Source organism: Gossypium hirsutum, chromosome A03, assembly GCF_007990345.1.
Source record: "Gossypium hirsutum isolate 1008001.06 chromosome A03, Gossypium_hirsutum_v2.1, whole genome shotgun sequence".
NCBI classification, from domain to species: domain Eukaryota; kingdom Viridiplantae; phylum Streptophyta; class Magnoliopsida; order Malvales; family Malvaceae; genus Gossypium; species Gossypium hirsutum.
Genome location: NC_053426.1, coordinates 106,707,463 through 106,721,781, shown reverse-complemented (window position 1 = coordinate 106,721,781; position 14,319 = coordinate 106,707,463). Strand labels below are relative to the sequence as shown.

The 14,319-nt window shown below is 35.0% G+C and overlaps 1 protein-coding gene and 1 long non-coding RNA gene across 4 annotated transcripts; one reads left to right on the top strand and one right to left on the bottom strand.

Moving 5' to 3' along the window:
• The first annotated feature begins 346 nt into the window (after positions 1-346).
• On the top strand, positions 347-2,566 carry LOC107886732 (cytochrome b6-f complex iron-sulfur subunit, chloroplastic). 3 transcript variants are annotated; one of them, XM_041101056.1, is made up of 6 exons: positions 347-522; positions 630-871; positions 1,256-1,373; positions 1,476-1,490; positions 1,674-1,872; positions 2,181-2,566. In XM_041101056.1, the coding sequence occupies exons 1-6, from the start codon at positions 484-486 to the stop codon at positions 2,207-2,209; spliced, it is 642 nt and encodes a 213-aa protein (XP_040956990.1). In that variant the 5' UTR covers positions 347-483; the 3' UTR covers positions 2,210-2,566. The 3 variants fall into 3 exon arrangements, with proteins under 3 accessions (XP_040956990.1, XP_016666274.1, XP_040956992.1); XM_016810785.2 differs by lacking the exon at positions 1,476-1,490 and having other exon boundaries at positions 1,674-1,856; XM_041101058.1 differs by lacking the exon at positions 1,476-1,490.
• Positions 2,567-6,498: 3,932 nt separating this feature from the next.
• Positions 6,499-7,278, bottom strand: LOC121220959 (uncharacterized). Its single transcript, XR_005918242.1, has 3 exons — positions 6,861-7,278; positions 6,650-6,727; positions 6,499-6,544 (listed from the first exon to the last, which is right to left on the bottom strand). It is a non-coding gene; the product is annotated as an uncharacterized lncRNA (long non-coding RNA).
• Between the last annotated feature and the right edge of the window lie 7,041 nt (positions 7,279-14,319).

The window sequence follows — 14,319 nt, the reverse complement described above, 5'->3', positions numbered from 1 at the left end:
CAACATCCACTAAATCACCACTATTAATCATTGTTCTTAGCAATAATAAATACTGGGATTTTTTTTTCTCCACCCTGGGCTCTGCTAAACATAGAGAACTTAAAAAAAAAAAAAAAACAGAACTGAAAATGAATGGAAAAGGACGGTGAGTGCAGGCCACATAAAAATGGGTGTTACAAAGAAGCAAACGCAGAGCAGATGAGAGAAACATATGTGCTACTGCGGCCCATTTAGCTGGACCAGGACCCCAACTGACGTTGCAGTATGTGAAAGTCCTGAATTTTTGTGCGATTGGGCTAGGCCACTTGCAACGAAGAGCGAGAACCATTGTCCACATTCCACAAACATGTGGCAACCATAGCTTCATACGTGCCTTATCTTCTTGCTACGGTGGTCGATAGAACTTTGATCACTCATCTGCATAATAAGGGATGGAAAACACACGCCATCCGTCTCACCACTAAACCCCAACTATTGTTTATCATGGCTTCCTCAACTTTCTCCCCTGCAGCTCCTTCGCAGGTGTATCCCAAAACGTTTCATTACTTTAAATTACTCTGTAAATTATTCCTTCAAGACTTTTTACTGAAGGTCTTTTTTTTATGTGTGTGTGTTCTGGTATGAAACAGCTATGCGCCGGCAAGAGTGGCATGTTCTGCCCATCACGAGCGTTTCTTGTGAAACCAACGAGAACCCATATGGTCAAAAACGAAAAGGGAATGAGGATCACATGCCAGGCCACTAGCATCCCTGCTGATAGAGTGCCAGACATGGGCAAGAGGCAGCTCATGAATCTGCTTCTGTTGGGGGCTATTTCACTTCCCTCAGGTTTCATGTTGGTTCCTTATGCAGCCTTCTTTGTCCCATCTGGGTAACTTCTCCTCCTCTTTCCTTGTTCAGTTCCTAATCAAGTATCGAGATCTGAGGATGCTAAATGATGCATCTAATTCTTATAGGCAGAACAACATGATCGTGGTTAAGTATGACCACAAGCATGAAATTGGTCAAGTATTATGTTATCTCCAATATGATGGTAGTATATATAGAATTGATCCTTTATTTTATCAATTATAAGCATGTTCTGAAACCATGGAAAAATAGTTATTCAACTTACTGTCATCAAATATTAAAATTATAAACCATGTTATTTTCCCTAATTAAGTGGTTGATGAATTTTCATTCAAAAGATTTGGCTTTACTTGATAGGTTATCTCATTATCATTTATCACTGTTTGTATTAAACCTTTATTACCAGGGGACGGGGTACCGGTGGTGGCACCGTTGCCAAGGACGCAATCGGAAATGATGTAATTGCCGAAGAATGGCTCAAGACTCATGGCCCTGGGGACCGAACCCTGACTCAAGGATTGAAGGTAAGTACACATGGTGTTAATTACAGTTTGTTATAATTGAATGTTTCAGACCATCCTAAGAGCATTCAACATGAAATAACGAAGAGCTCTGGTTTCTTCTAGGAAATTGTTTGCCATGTAAGTTCTTTGGCGGTCAACAGTGACTTATGAGCTATGCTTGCCATTGGTTGAGCTCAATCTTTTTTTATGTTTAGGTTATTTGTCTCTTGCTAATGTTAGGCATGAGAAACCATTAACGAGAGCAGTAGCAGTAACTGCATTATGAAAGTTGATATAAAAATGGATTTTGTTTATTTTCAGGGAGACCCAACCTACCTAGTGGTAGAGAAGGACAGAACTCTTGCAACATATGGTATAAATGCTGTGTGCACACACCTTGGGTGTGTTGTTCCGTGGAATCAAGCCGAGAACAAGTTCATATGCCCCTGCCATGGATCCCAATACAACGATCAAGGAAGAGTTGTGAGAGGACCTGCCCCCTTGGTGAGTCTGATTGACAGCTAAGTTATACATTTTTGGTTGTTTCACTCATCAACATTAGGAAAATCTCATCAGGCCATAAACCGCTTGGAAATATAATGTAGATGCTCTTCTTTATTAAAGAATCTTAGAATAGGTTTATCCCTCATGATTCATTGCCAAACAAACACATGCATTTAGTATTGTATTTAAAAGTTTAGGCATCCAAAATTTTTTGTGCTCAGAATATGTTTTTGTATCATTTTGTTATAGTTTCTTTATATATATATATAATCTAATTGTTTATAGTAATGAGTTAATGGGCAACTTTATTGTGTGATCGAACAGTCCTTGGCATTGGCACACGCTGGTGTTGAAGACGGGAAGGTAGTATTTGTTCCATGGGTGGAAACAGATTTCAGAACCGGTGACGCTCCATGGTGGTCTTAAATATCTCCACAACCATTGGCTCAGGCTGTTTGTTGGGTTATATTTGAGATTTATTCAGCCAGTATGTTTTGTAGCGTTGCTAAACATAGGTTGCAAGACGTTATTTCCAATTTAGAATTGGTACAAGTATTCTTGTTGTATTAAAAATTTATATATAGGATAATTATTTGATACACTAGTTTCACAAGCAGTGTTGAGATTTTATCACGTGTGGCAAAATCTCATTAACTTCCCTTGTATTTACACTTTAATTCTTTGGTTTAATATTATTAAGCTTTATTTCATTTGTTAAAAAATCATATATTTGATATTTTTATTCAACTACCTTATTGTCATTGTTGTGTTATCCAAGGTTTTCCAAGAAAGCTTAAGTTCACTTTGAATTTAAGTTACTGCACTTTTCATTTGAATATTTATTGTTTGTGTGTTTAGAGGTGAGTATGAATGGCTAAACCTTAGGTGGTTGGTTGATGGAAATGTTGGGTAGTTGATTTTTAGGTTTAGAGACTAAATCAAATAGAATTCAAAACATAGGATTGATGGCCATAAGGGGAAATTTAGATAAGTGAGATCGAGAGGAGATCTTATCGAGCACCAATTAGACCGTCCCAAGTTAGTTTGCTAAGGTCGAGAGATAGGCTAGACTAATTTGTCTAATTTGGTAAATTTGATGCCGAAATGGAAAATTGAGTCAATTTAAGAGCATTAGCAATTTAGATCCTTGATTCAAAGGTTAACCAACAACATGAAAATCAACCAACCGTTGTCTATTTTCAAATTTGCTAGTGTCATAATTTTAGTGATTTCCAATTTGGCCCTTTTCTATTTTTAGATAATTAATTAGCTTAATTCACCCTCGATTATGATTTCTCGTAATATGACACTTAGTGAGTAGTTAGCTAGACTCCCAAATTGCATGCTATAGATTAGAATCGTTTGGTTACTGAACTCTCTTAGGTTTGATCCTTGGAACACTCAGGTGTTCTATTGTAACACTGAAAATATTACAACCGACCTGTCATACTTGCAGTACACCGCACGTAGATTGATTATTTTAATGTTGATTCTTGATAACTCATTTGTGACTAAATGAGTTTATAATTAATAAGCGAAAAGATAAAACTTAATTATAAATCATTTGAGCATCAACTATATATGTCTAATCGGTCCCTCCGCTAGCTCGTTAAAACTAGAAATGAGTTGTGTGTTTAAATAGAAATGAACAGAATGAATAGAGAAAGAGAAATAAGAAACATTCATGAATGATTATGGTTTTCTCCAAAATGGAGAAATAGAATCATTTGGAAATAAATGTAGGTTTCCAAAAATGAAAATGGAAATGGAAACTTGCAATCTTATATAGGATTACTTAAAAATGATAGAAGCATGAGTTTATGTTTTTGGATTGTTTTGAAGCTCGAAAATGAAGATAAATCATTCGGTCATAGTGAACATGTGAGTTGTGACATATTAAACAAATTTCTCAAAATTTTAATAAGGGTAAAATCATCAAAATTTTATAGGGGGTAAAATTGTCAAAATATTGCTCAAGTAAAATTTGGGTGAGAAAATTATTTAATGTGTAGGTATTAAAGTTTATTTGGGAAATAGAAAATTTTAATTAGGTTGAATCAAATTACAGAGTATTAGGTCAAAAAAGCCGAGGAAGTACTCGTAATTGGACCCGATGTGAGAGTGGCCCAAAACCCCTCATGTAAAGAGGTGAGACGAAAAAACCCTAATATCATTAACTAAGGTTGCCATCCCTTATATACTATTAGAGGTGTGCATGGGCCAGGCTACCTGGCCTGGCCTGGCCTGAAGGCCCGCCCAAAAAATAGAGGGTTCGGGTAAAAATATAGGCCCGAAATATGGGTTTGGGCAAAAAATGAGGCCCATTTAGAAAACGGGTCGAGCCTCGGGTAAAACTTTTTTGCCTGGGCCCGGCCCAAATTATATATTAAATATATATATTTATTTTTAATCATATTTACATTTTATTTTCAATTTTAATATAACCACTTTTTATTATATTTTCAATTTGTGTATTGTTTTAAGAATTGTTTTAGTCTCACTTTTTATTTGTTTCTTGTTTTAATATTTATTTTTATATTTTTAAATGTATTTGATTTATTATATTTTGAATTTTTTTATTTAATGAAATAAGCTAAAAAAAATTTAATATGGGTCGGGCCGGGTTGAGCTAGGGCTTAACAATTTTATTTTCGGCCAGGCTTGGACAATTTTTTAGGCCCATATTTCGGGCCGAGCTGAGCTCGGGCCTGGAAAACAGGCCTAAATTTTTTTTTGGGCCCGGCCCGGCCCATGCACACCTTTATATACTAGGATATCGTTTTTCTAATGGAAATAAACTTTTACATCTCTACAAGGGTTCTGCATTCTCTTCCTATAAATAGATTACACCGATATAACTAGAAACACAGCTTTTCATATATTTTTACTTTGCCAAAAGATAGAGAGAATTTATTCTCTACTTATAAGCATATTTTTCAGAATAACAATTTTAACGGTTTCTATTAAAAAAGAGAGAATTTACATTTTCACCCTTAAAGGAAAACTTTTTCTAGTTCTGTGTTTTGATTCATTTGGTTCGAGGCCACACTCGAAGTAGTTCATGGTACGAGAATAGCAGAGAAGATCGTTTGGTTGAAAGTCGAAAAATGTAACACCCCAAACCCGGCCCAGACGTTATGACTGAATCTGACGTGTCACATTAAAGTGTTACTAGAAAAGTCATGTTTTATCTAAAGTCTTTCTTAGTGTTTAAAGAATATCTTCATTATAGATTAAAGTGAATAGAAGCTGTGCACCAGATACGATGCCAGAAAAGAGGAGGTGAGTCAATTAGACTGCTTAAGTACCCAGCTCTCCATGGATCCAATCCTAAACATGCACACAACCATTGCCACACTTTAACTGAGTGATTGTTCATGGGAAACCAATTCGTTTAAAACCATTTGAAAAGGTTATTAATTTTGAAAACGTCTTCGTTGCGGAACCTTTGCTTTGTTATCGCGATATTTTGAAATCAAGTAACCTTTTTAAAACGTACCCTAGAGCTATTCAATTTCAAACAATTAAAACAATATCATATCTAAGCTAACAAAACATACTAAAAATAGTTAAAAATAACTAAAGCAGCATTGTTACAACTCGAAATATAACTTAAAGAACTACTAATTTAATTAAAAACCATCTGCGTTGTCCCCGTGGCCACCCTGAATCCTACCAGCTCCAAGTCCCCAGTTTAAGGCTCATCTGCAAGGGTAAAAAGGAATGGGTGAGTTTGGAAAACTCAGTGTGTAAAGTAGCCCAACCAGAGCCCAAATTAGTTCAAGCTTTACTGGGCTTAAGCCCTATTCAGAAATCAGAGTTAACTGGGCCTTAGTCCATATCAATATTAATCTGGGCCGTAACCCTATTACAAGTCAAGATATATTGGGCCTTGCCCATATTAACATAGGTGGGCCCATTTCAATACAGTTGGCCCATAACAAAACAGTCTCATATGGTTAATGCATGATAATCCCATCCAACCCTGCACTTGCCTCCGTCCATCCCTACATTTCCTGCGGGGAATAAATCACCCACGCCATCCCTACACTTACAGTGTTAGCACCAATTGCGACACTAACTATAATCCGCAGCAAAGCTGCTTATATCAGAATATGTGGCACAACCACCAGAACGGGTTCTTCGATCCATAACAAAACCCAACCCCATGCAGTATGACATGTATGCAGAATATATATATATAATTAACAAGGCATGCTTCAGAAAGACAGTCAGATTATAGCGTAAGAACAGTTATTTAATTTCAAGGGGCGTAATCGTAAACTTACCCCTTTAAGGGTATTACGGTAATTCTACCTTACAGAGGTATTTCAGTAATTTTATTAGTTTTTTTAGGGTTTCATGCTCATTACAGTTATTAACATGTCTTTAGAATACTGACCGGACGTTTTTACCGAAATAGACCCGTTGCCCATTACTCAATTTCAGTCCATCGAAGCCCAAATTCACCAAGGTGCACGAAATTGCACACTTTGCAATCTTACCATTGAATATACCAAAATTATCAATACAAACAATCCCACGAGCGCTCGCACGCTCACAAGTTCTCGAAATGCCGACTTTTCGGCATTTTGACTTTTTGGCTTTTGCCGATCTAGTCTACTAGTGGGTGTCGTTTACACACCTGTTTTACGATGAAATGTTGACGAGTTCCACACACGAGTTGCCTACAATCAGTTATTAACACGTTAAACTATGAATCCATAACAACTTATATACAAATCCCCTTACCAATAATCGGCCATTAACACCTTAGGCACTAAAGTCCTTACCTTTGCCGGAATATGGACTAGATCTAAATCTAGTAGTTCCAATTATCCAAGCCCTCGATCAGTAGCCTTTAATCCACACTAGAGCAAAACAAATCAAATAACACCACTAAACTCTTTTAGTTTAGTCGACAGGCACCCTTTGCATATAGGGGTTTTCGGTTTTTCTTTAAATCACCAAATAATGGATAGAGAAGGGATTCTGAGCACTTACCAAATATTTACTTGCCAAAAACATTCCCAAGTACCTTCCTATTCCCGATTTGTTGTAGATCTAACCCAAAATACGAATAGAGGATAGATATAGGTGATTCGGCTTTTGAAGAAACGAGATGGAGAATAGAAGTTTGTGAAGTAGAGGGGAGATGTCGGCAGAAGGATAAGAGAGTTGTGAGGTTCAGCTTTTTGGCACGGAGAAAAGTCTCTATATTCGGCAATAATGAGAAGAGAATCAAAGAGAAATGACTTATGGGTAGGAGTAGAAGATTAAGCTTGGTGAAGAAAAGATGAACAAAAAAGAATGAAGGTCGATCTCAAAAATAATAATAGATGTGAATGACCCCAACCTAAATCGACTAACACTAAAAAAAACCCAAAACTAAACAAAGAAGAAAAACAACCCATACAAGCCAAAATTTTAAGAGCTTTTTCGGCATTTAATTGCCTATAGCCGAATTGGTACTACCATGAGTCCTATTTAGGCATAAAATCCTTCCCAAGTTCAAATTCCATGTTTTTCTCCTTAATTTTAGCCACCACCTAATTTGAATTCCATCCAAATCCTTCCTACCAATTAGCAGCCACCATTTTCCCACCGCTTGGCCGACTCAATTTGCTGCTTGGAAGAGTTTTGGTCCAATTGAATTACTCCCCCCACGCGTGTAGCAAAAAGGTAACCCATTGCGCATACAGCAGCTCGAATCCGAGACCTCCAAGCACCCATATATGCTGCTTGCCACTGCCCTGAAGCTCCTCTCGTGACATAATCTTCTCACAATTACTTTTAAGGCTTAACTGCTGCAGTCACGGCTGTTTAAAAAGATAAATCAAAATTTCACCTTCCCCTGGGATCGAACCGACATCCTTTCGGCATACTTCGTTCGCGAATTCTTTTAAAGCCTATTTTAGTGCAACCCTTTTACTTAAAAAAATAAACGTCTCGCCCGCTCCGTGCCTCGAACTGGGGTCCCCTTCAGCCTTCTAACATCTCTTGCCACTGGGCTGAGTTCCTTATTGTGACATGAGTTAGCCCCAACAACTCTTAAGGTCTGCCTGCGACAGCCTTTGACTTAAAAACATGTTTGCGCACTCTGGGAATCGAACCCCAGCCTTCCTTCCTACTGTTCAGCGTGCCTAACCACTGGGCCAGGCATTCCTTTATACCCAGCTTCTGCCCAACTTATCTTTAAGGCCTTATGCCCAGATTTCCTTAAGAGGCAAAATTTAAGAATGTTGCTAAAGCTATGGGCTGAGCCCCAGACTTTTTCCCACACCATAAACCCTTCTTAATTTATTTAATTACTAAACTAACATACTAAATAATAATAATAATAACATCCAAATTATTCGGGCTGTCTTCTACCCAAACCCAGACTTAAGGCCCAATACTTCCAGTCCCAAAAATCAGGGCATTACAGAAAACATTAAGGATCCGCTTATCCAAAAACACAGGTGTGAATTCTGTTAAGGTTTATTGCTATAAATATCACAAACCAAGTCGGTTTTCAAAATTTTTATTTTCCACTGTGCAAGAAAATTATTTTCAAACTGGGATTTTTCCAACAATATAATCCAACCTCTAGGTTTCAAGCAACATCGGGCAGATGGGACTCCTTTTGTTTGCAAACTCAACAAAGCCATTTATTATTTACAACAAGCACCACGAAATTGGTTTCTCAAGGTTCAACAATTCCTTTAAAAACTTGGCTTTATCTCCTCCAAAGTCGATTCATCCTTATTCATTCTTCAACATGGGTCGAATGTTACCTATATTATAGTTTATGTTGATGATATATTACTCACTGGAAGCACACCACAAATGCTTGATTTGATTGTTCAACAACTTCATCAATAATTCACCTTGAAAGGTCTTGGCTTATTACAATATTTTCTTGGTATTGAGGTAAAAAAAATTGGCCAAGGACTTATACATAATCAACAAAAATATACTATTGACCTGCTTACCAAAGCAGCTATGACAAAATCCCAGCCAGTTCCTACTCCTATGATCGTTGGACACAAATTAACCAAAGATGATGAAGCACTCCTTCGTAATCCTTCAAGCTATCAAAGCATAGTTGGATCGCTTCAATACCTATGTCATTCACAACCAGACATTTCATTCAATGTTAACAAAGTGGCACAATATATGCATAAACCACGATAGCCTTATTGGATTGTCGTAAAAAGAATCCTACGATACTTGAAACTCTAGACTATGAACTTATGTTTTCTCCAAGTGAATTACTTTCTCTGGCTGCTTATTTTGATGCTGACTAGGGTAGTAATGCTGATGGCCGACATTCTATATATGTCTTTCTTAAATCTGACATCATTTATTGGAGGTCCCAAAAACAATTATCTGTTTCTAAATCTATAACTGGGGCAGAGGATGGAAGCCTTGTTGACACTACATCTGAAATCATCTAGCTTTAGTCTTTATTGAAAGATTTTGGTGTCACTTTAGCTTCAGTCTTTGTTGAAAGATTTTGGTGTCACTTTACTCGATCCACCTAAAATTTGGTGTGATAATTCAAGTATAGTCACTATGGCAACTAATCTGATTCTTCATTCGAAGACCAAGCATGTTGATTTGGATCTCCATTTTGTGAGGAAAAGGTGTTTAATAACCAGTTTCATGTTGGTTATGTCCTTGCTAAACATCAGCTAGCAGATGCTCTCACCAAACCAATCATTCAACAGTCTTTCCTTAAATTAAGAATTAAGCTAGGAGTAGTTTCTAGCAATAATGCCCTGTGTATGCTTTCCCAAATTAAGTCAGAAAGCAGGCTGAATGTTAAATGAGTAACCAAACATTTTTTCAAATGAGCTGGATGAATTTTATCATCATTGTGTGAGCTTGTTCTTATGCACAAGGATGCATGACATGTTATGTAACGACCCAAAATTTATGGGTATCGAAAAAGTGCATTTTCGAGTCTCCGTTTTCGTGAAATGGATTCGTAAATATTTATTAAAAATATTTACGGAGTTAGTTGTGCTATTAATTAAGTTTTAGTTAGGTGTTCTAAATTAAGAGTAAATAGGTATAATGACTAGATTGTAAATAGAATAAAAGTTGAATTATAGAATAGAAAATTTTAAGGGACTAAATGAGTAATTAAACCAAATCTTGACAAGTGTATGGTATTATTAGTGACATGTTTAATATTAATATACATATACTTGTAATTATTATGTATTTACTTATTATTTAAGTAATTATTATTATAATATAATATAATATGTAATAATATAATAAGCATAAAGTAAATAAAGAAAAAAATAAAAGAAAAAGAACAATAAGGCAAACAAAACAGAGAAGAATAGGGAGAAAAAGAAAGGAGAAAAAAAAGGAGGAATTAGAGTTTAAAGTTTAAAGTGTGATTGGTAAGTCAATTTAATCCATTTTCTTGTAATTTTGATGTTTTTGGAACCCTAGAACAAAATACTACTTGATTTAAGTTGAAATTTTAGAAGTTAGTGAATTTTTAGATGTTGTTCATGTTGAATAAATTGAAGTATTAGGGGTTAAATTGATAGAATTCCAAGTTAGAAGTGAAAAGGGATTTAATTGTAAAATAAATCATAAATTTTAAGTAGTAGGGACTAAATTGAGAGAATTTCAAAATTAGGGTTTTATGGTGAAATTAAAGAATCGAAGTTAGTTTAAAGAGGAAATTGAATAAGATATGAAATTAGTTTGGAAGAAAAGAGTTAGTTTTGATTTAAGGATTAAATTGGAATTTAGACAAATGTTGTGTATAAATTGAAATATTCAATGTTAAATTGTAGTGTATTGATAAATTTTAATTCAGATTCTGTTGAAAGTCAATGCAGTAAAATTTGGACTATTTGTGAACTTCTTGATGTATTTTTCAAGAATTGTCGGGATTACCACCGATTGAGAGGTTGAATTTCCAATAGAAGTTTATCCTAGTACAGCTCCGACATCAATACCTCCATACCGTATGTCACCTACCGAACTAAAAGAATTGAAAGTACAGTTGCAGGATTTATTGGATTGAGGATTTTTACGTCCTAATATTTCACCATGGGGAGCTCTAGTGTTGTTTGTTAAAAAGAAAGACGATTCAATGCGGTTGTGTATTGATTATTGACAATTGAACAAGGTGACTATCAAAAATTAATACCTGTTACCTCATTTTGATGATTTATTTGATCAGCTAAAAGGAGCTTTTGTCTTTTCAAATATTGATTTGAGATCGAGTTATTACCAGTTGAAGGTGAAAGAAAGTGATGTACCAAAGACAGCATTTTGTACACGGTATGGCCATTATGAATTTTTAGTAATGCCTTTCAGATTAACAAATGCTCCAGTTGCTTTTATGGATCTTATGAATAGTATTTTTCAACCTTACTTGGATTAGTTTGTGATGGTTTTCATTAATGATATTCTGGTTTATTCGAAGTCTGAATCTAAACATGAGTAGTACCTTAGAATTGTTTTGTAAATATTACGAGAGAAATAGTTGTATGGAAAGCTTAGAAAATGTGAATTTTCGTTATCAGAAGTTGTATTTTTTGGACATGTGGTATCGACGATGGAATTAGAGTTGATCTGAAGAAGATTGAAGCAATTGTTTAGTGGAAAGCACTGAGAAGTGTGTTAGAGGTGCGTAGTTTTCTAGGATTGGCTGGTTACTATCGAAGATTTGTAAATGCATTTTCAAATATAGCCTTGCCATGACAAAGCTGTTGCAAAAGAATGTTCCATTTGTTTGGGATGATCAGTGCTAAGAAAGTTTTGAGAAGTTAAAGCTAATGCTGACTGAAACACCAGTTTTAACTTTGCCAAAGTCGGGAAAGGATTTTGTTATTTATAATGATACTTCTATGAATGGTCTCGGGTGTGTTTTGATGGAAGATGGAAATGTGATAGCATATTCATCTCATCAATTGAAACTGCATGAGCGTAATTATTCGACGCACGATCTGAAATTAGCTGCCGTGGTTTTTAGACTAAAGATCTGGAGACATTAATTATATGGTGAGAAATGTTATATTTATACTGATCATAAAAGTCTCAAGTATATTCTATCTCAAAAGGAGTTAAATTTGAGACAGCATCGGTGGATAGAACTTTTAAAAGATTATGATTGTGTTATTGATTATCATAAGGGAAAAGTAAATGTTGTAGCTGATGCATTGAGTAGAAAAACAACAATTGAATTACGAGCAATGTTTGCACAGCTTAGCATTAGTGATGATGGAAGTTTATTGGCTGAATTGAAAGTTAAACCAGTGATGTTTAATCGGATCAAGTCAGCAGAATTAGAATATAAGAAGTTGATGAAGAAAAGAGAAATGGTTCAGAATGGCATGATAGAGAATTTCAGCATTGATGATCATGGTTGTTTGAGATTTCATAATCGGATTTGTGTACCAGATGTTTTAGAACTGAAAGAATTGATACTTCATGAAGCACATGATAGTCCTTTTGTATTACATCCAGGAGGAACGAAAATGTATCGTAATCTACGGGAATCTTATTGGTGGCCAGGTATGAAAAGAGATATAGTTGAATTGTCAATGAGTAAAGGTAGAGTATCAGGTTCCTACTGGATTACTTTAGCCAATTAATATCCCTGAATGGAAATGGGATTATATTACGATAGATTTTTTAATGGGATTAACGTTGTCAGCAAGTAAGAAAAATGTTATTTGGGTAACTGTTGATTGGCTTACAAAATCAGCTCATTTCATAGCAGTTTGAATTGATTGGTCACTCCAGAAACTTGCTGAAGTTTATATTTTGGAAATTGTGAGATTACATGGTATACATGTATCAATAATTTCTGATAGAGATCCACAGTTCACATCGAGATTTTAGAGACAATTACATGATTCTCTTGGTACACGACTCAACTTTATCACAGCTTTTCATCTGCAGACTGATGGACAATCTGAACGAGTTATTCAGATTTTGGAAGATATGCTTCGTACTTGTGTTACTGATTTTGAATCTGGTTGGGAGCGTTATTTATATTTGGCTGAGTTTGTATATAATAATAGTTTTCAATCGAGTATTCAAATGCCTCCGTATGAAGCTTTATATGGTCACAAATGTCAGACACCTGTGTGTTGGATAGAATTGAATGAAAGAAAGATTATTGGGCCGGATTTAATTCAAGAAACGGAGGATACTGTTAAGAAGATTTGAGATAGATTTAAGGCAGCTTTTGACAAACAGAAATCACATGCAGATTTGAAACGTCGGAATATTGAGTATTCTGTAGGTGATAAAGTATTTCTTAAAGTTTCACCTTGGAATAAAATTTTGAGATTTGGTCGAAAGGGAAAATTAAGTCTTCGTTTTATTAGGCCGTATGAAATTGTAGAAAGGAGTTGGGCCAATTGCCTACCGTTTAACTTTGCCATTTTGAATTACAAAAGATTTACGATGTTTTTCATGTTTCAATGCCCAGAAGATATAGATCAGATCCTTCTCATGTCATTTCAACAGAAGGTATTGAAATCTGACCTGGTTTATCATATGAAGAAGAATTGGTTGAGATATTAGCTCGAGAGGTGAAAGAGTTACGTAATAAACGAGTTCCATTGGTAAAAGTGTTGTGGTGAAGTCATAGTACTGAGGAAGTGCCTTAGGAACCGGAAGAAACAATGAGATCTCAGTACCCCAACCTCTTTTTAGGTAAATTTTGAGGACGAAATTTATTAAGGGGGAGAAATGTACCGACCCAAAATTTACGGGTATCGAAAAATTATATTTTCGGGTCTCCATTTTCGTAAAACAGATTCGTAAATATTTACGAAAATAGTTGTGTGGTTAATTAAGTTTTAGTTAGGTGAATTTGTCTAAATTAAGAGTAAATAGGTATAATGACTAGATTGTAAATAGAATAAAAGTTGAATTATAGAATAGAGAAAATTTAAGGGACTAAATAAGTAATTAAACCAAATCTTGACAGGTGTATGGTATTATTAGTGACATGTTTAATATTAATGTACATATACTTGTAATTTTTATGTATTTACTTATTATTTAAGTAATTATTATTATAATATAATATAATAATGTAATAATATAATAAGCATAAAGTAAATAAAGAAAAAATAAATGATAAAGAACAATAAGGCAAACGAAACAGAAAAGAATAGGGAGAAAAAGAAAGGAGAAAAGAAAGAAGGAAAAATTAGGGTTTAAGGTTCAAAGTGTGATTGGTAAGTCAATTTAATCCATTTTCTTGTAATTTTGATGTTTTTGGAATCCTAGAACAAAATACTACTTGATTTAAGTTGAAATTTTTGAAGTTGGTGAATTTTTAGATGTTTTTCATGTTGAATAAATTGAAGTATTAGGGGTTAAATTGATAGAATTCCAAGTTAGAAGTGAAAATGGGTTTAACTGTAAAATAAATCATAAATTGTAAGTAATAGGGACTAAATTGAGAGAATTTCAAAATTAGGGT

Bases quoted from the DNA above. Each gene is read 5' to 3' on its own strand.
- LOC107886732 (XM_016810785.2), top strand. From the start codon at position 484: ATGGCTTCCTCAACTTTCTCCCCTGCAGCTCCTTCGCAG. The intron at 872-1,255 runs GTAACTTCTCCT...CTTTATTACCAG, and splicing joins GCCTTCTTTGTCCCATCTGG to GGGACGGGGTACCGGTGGTG. The intron at 1,857-2,180 runs GTGAGTCTGATT...GTGATCGAACAG, and splicing joins TGAGAGGACCTGCCCCCTTG to TCCTTGGCATTGGCACACGC.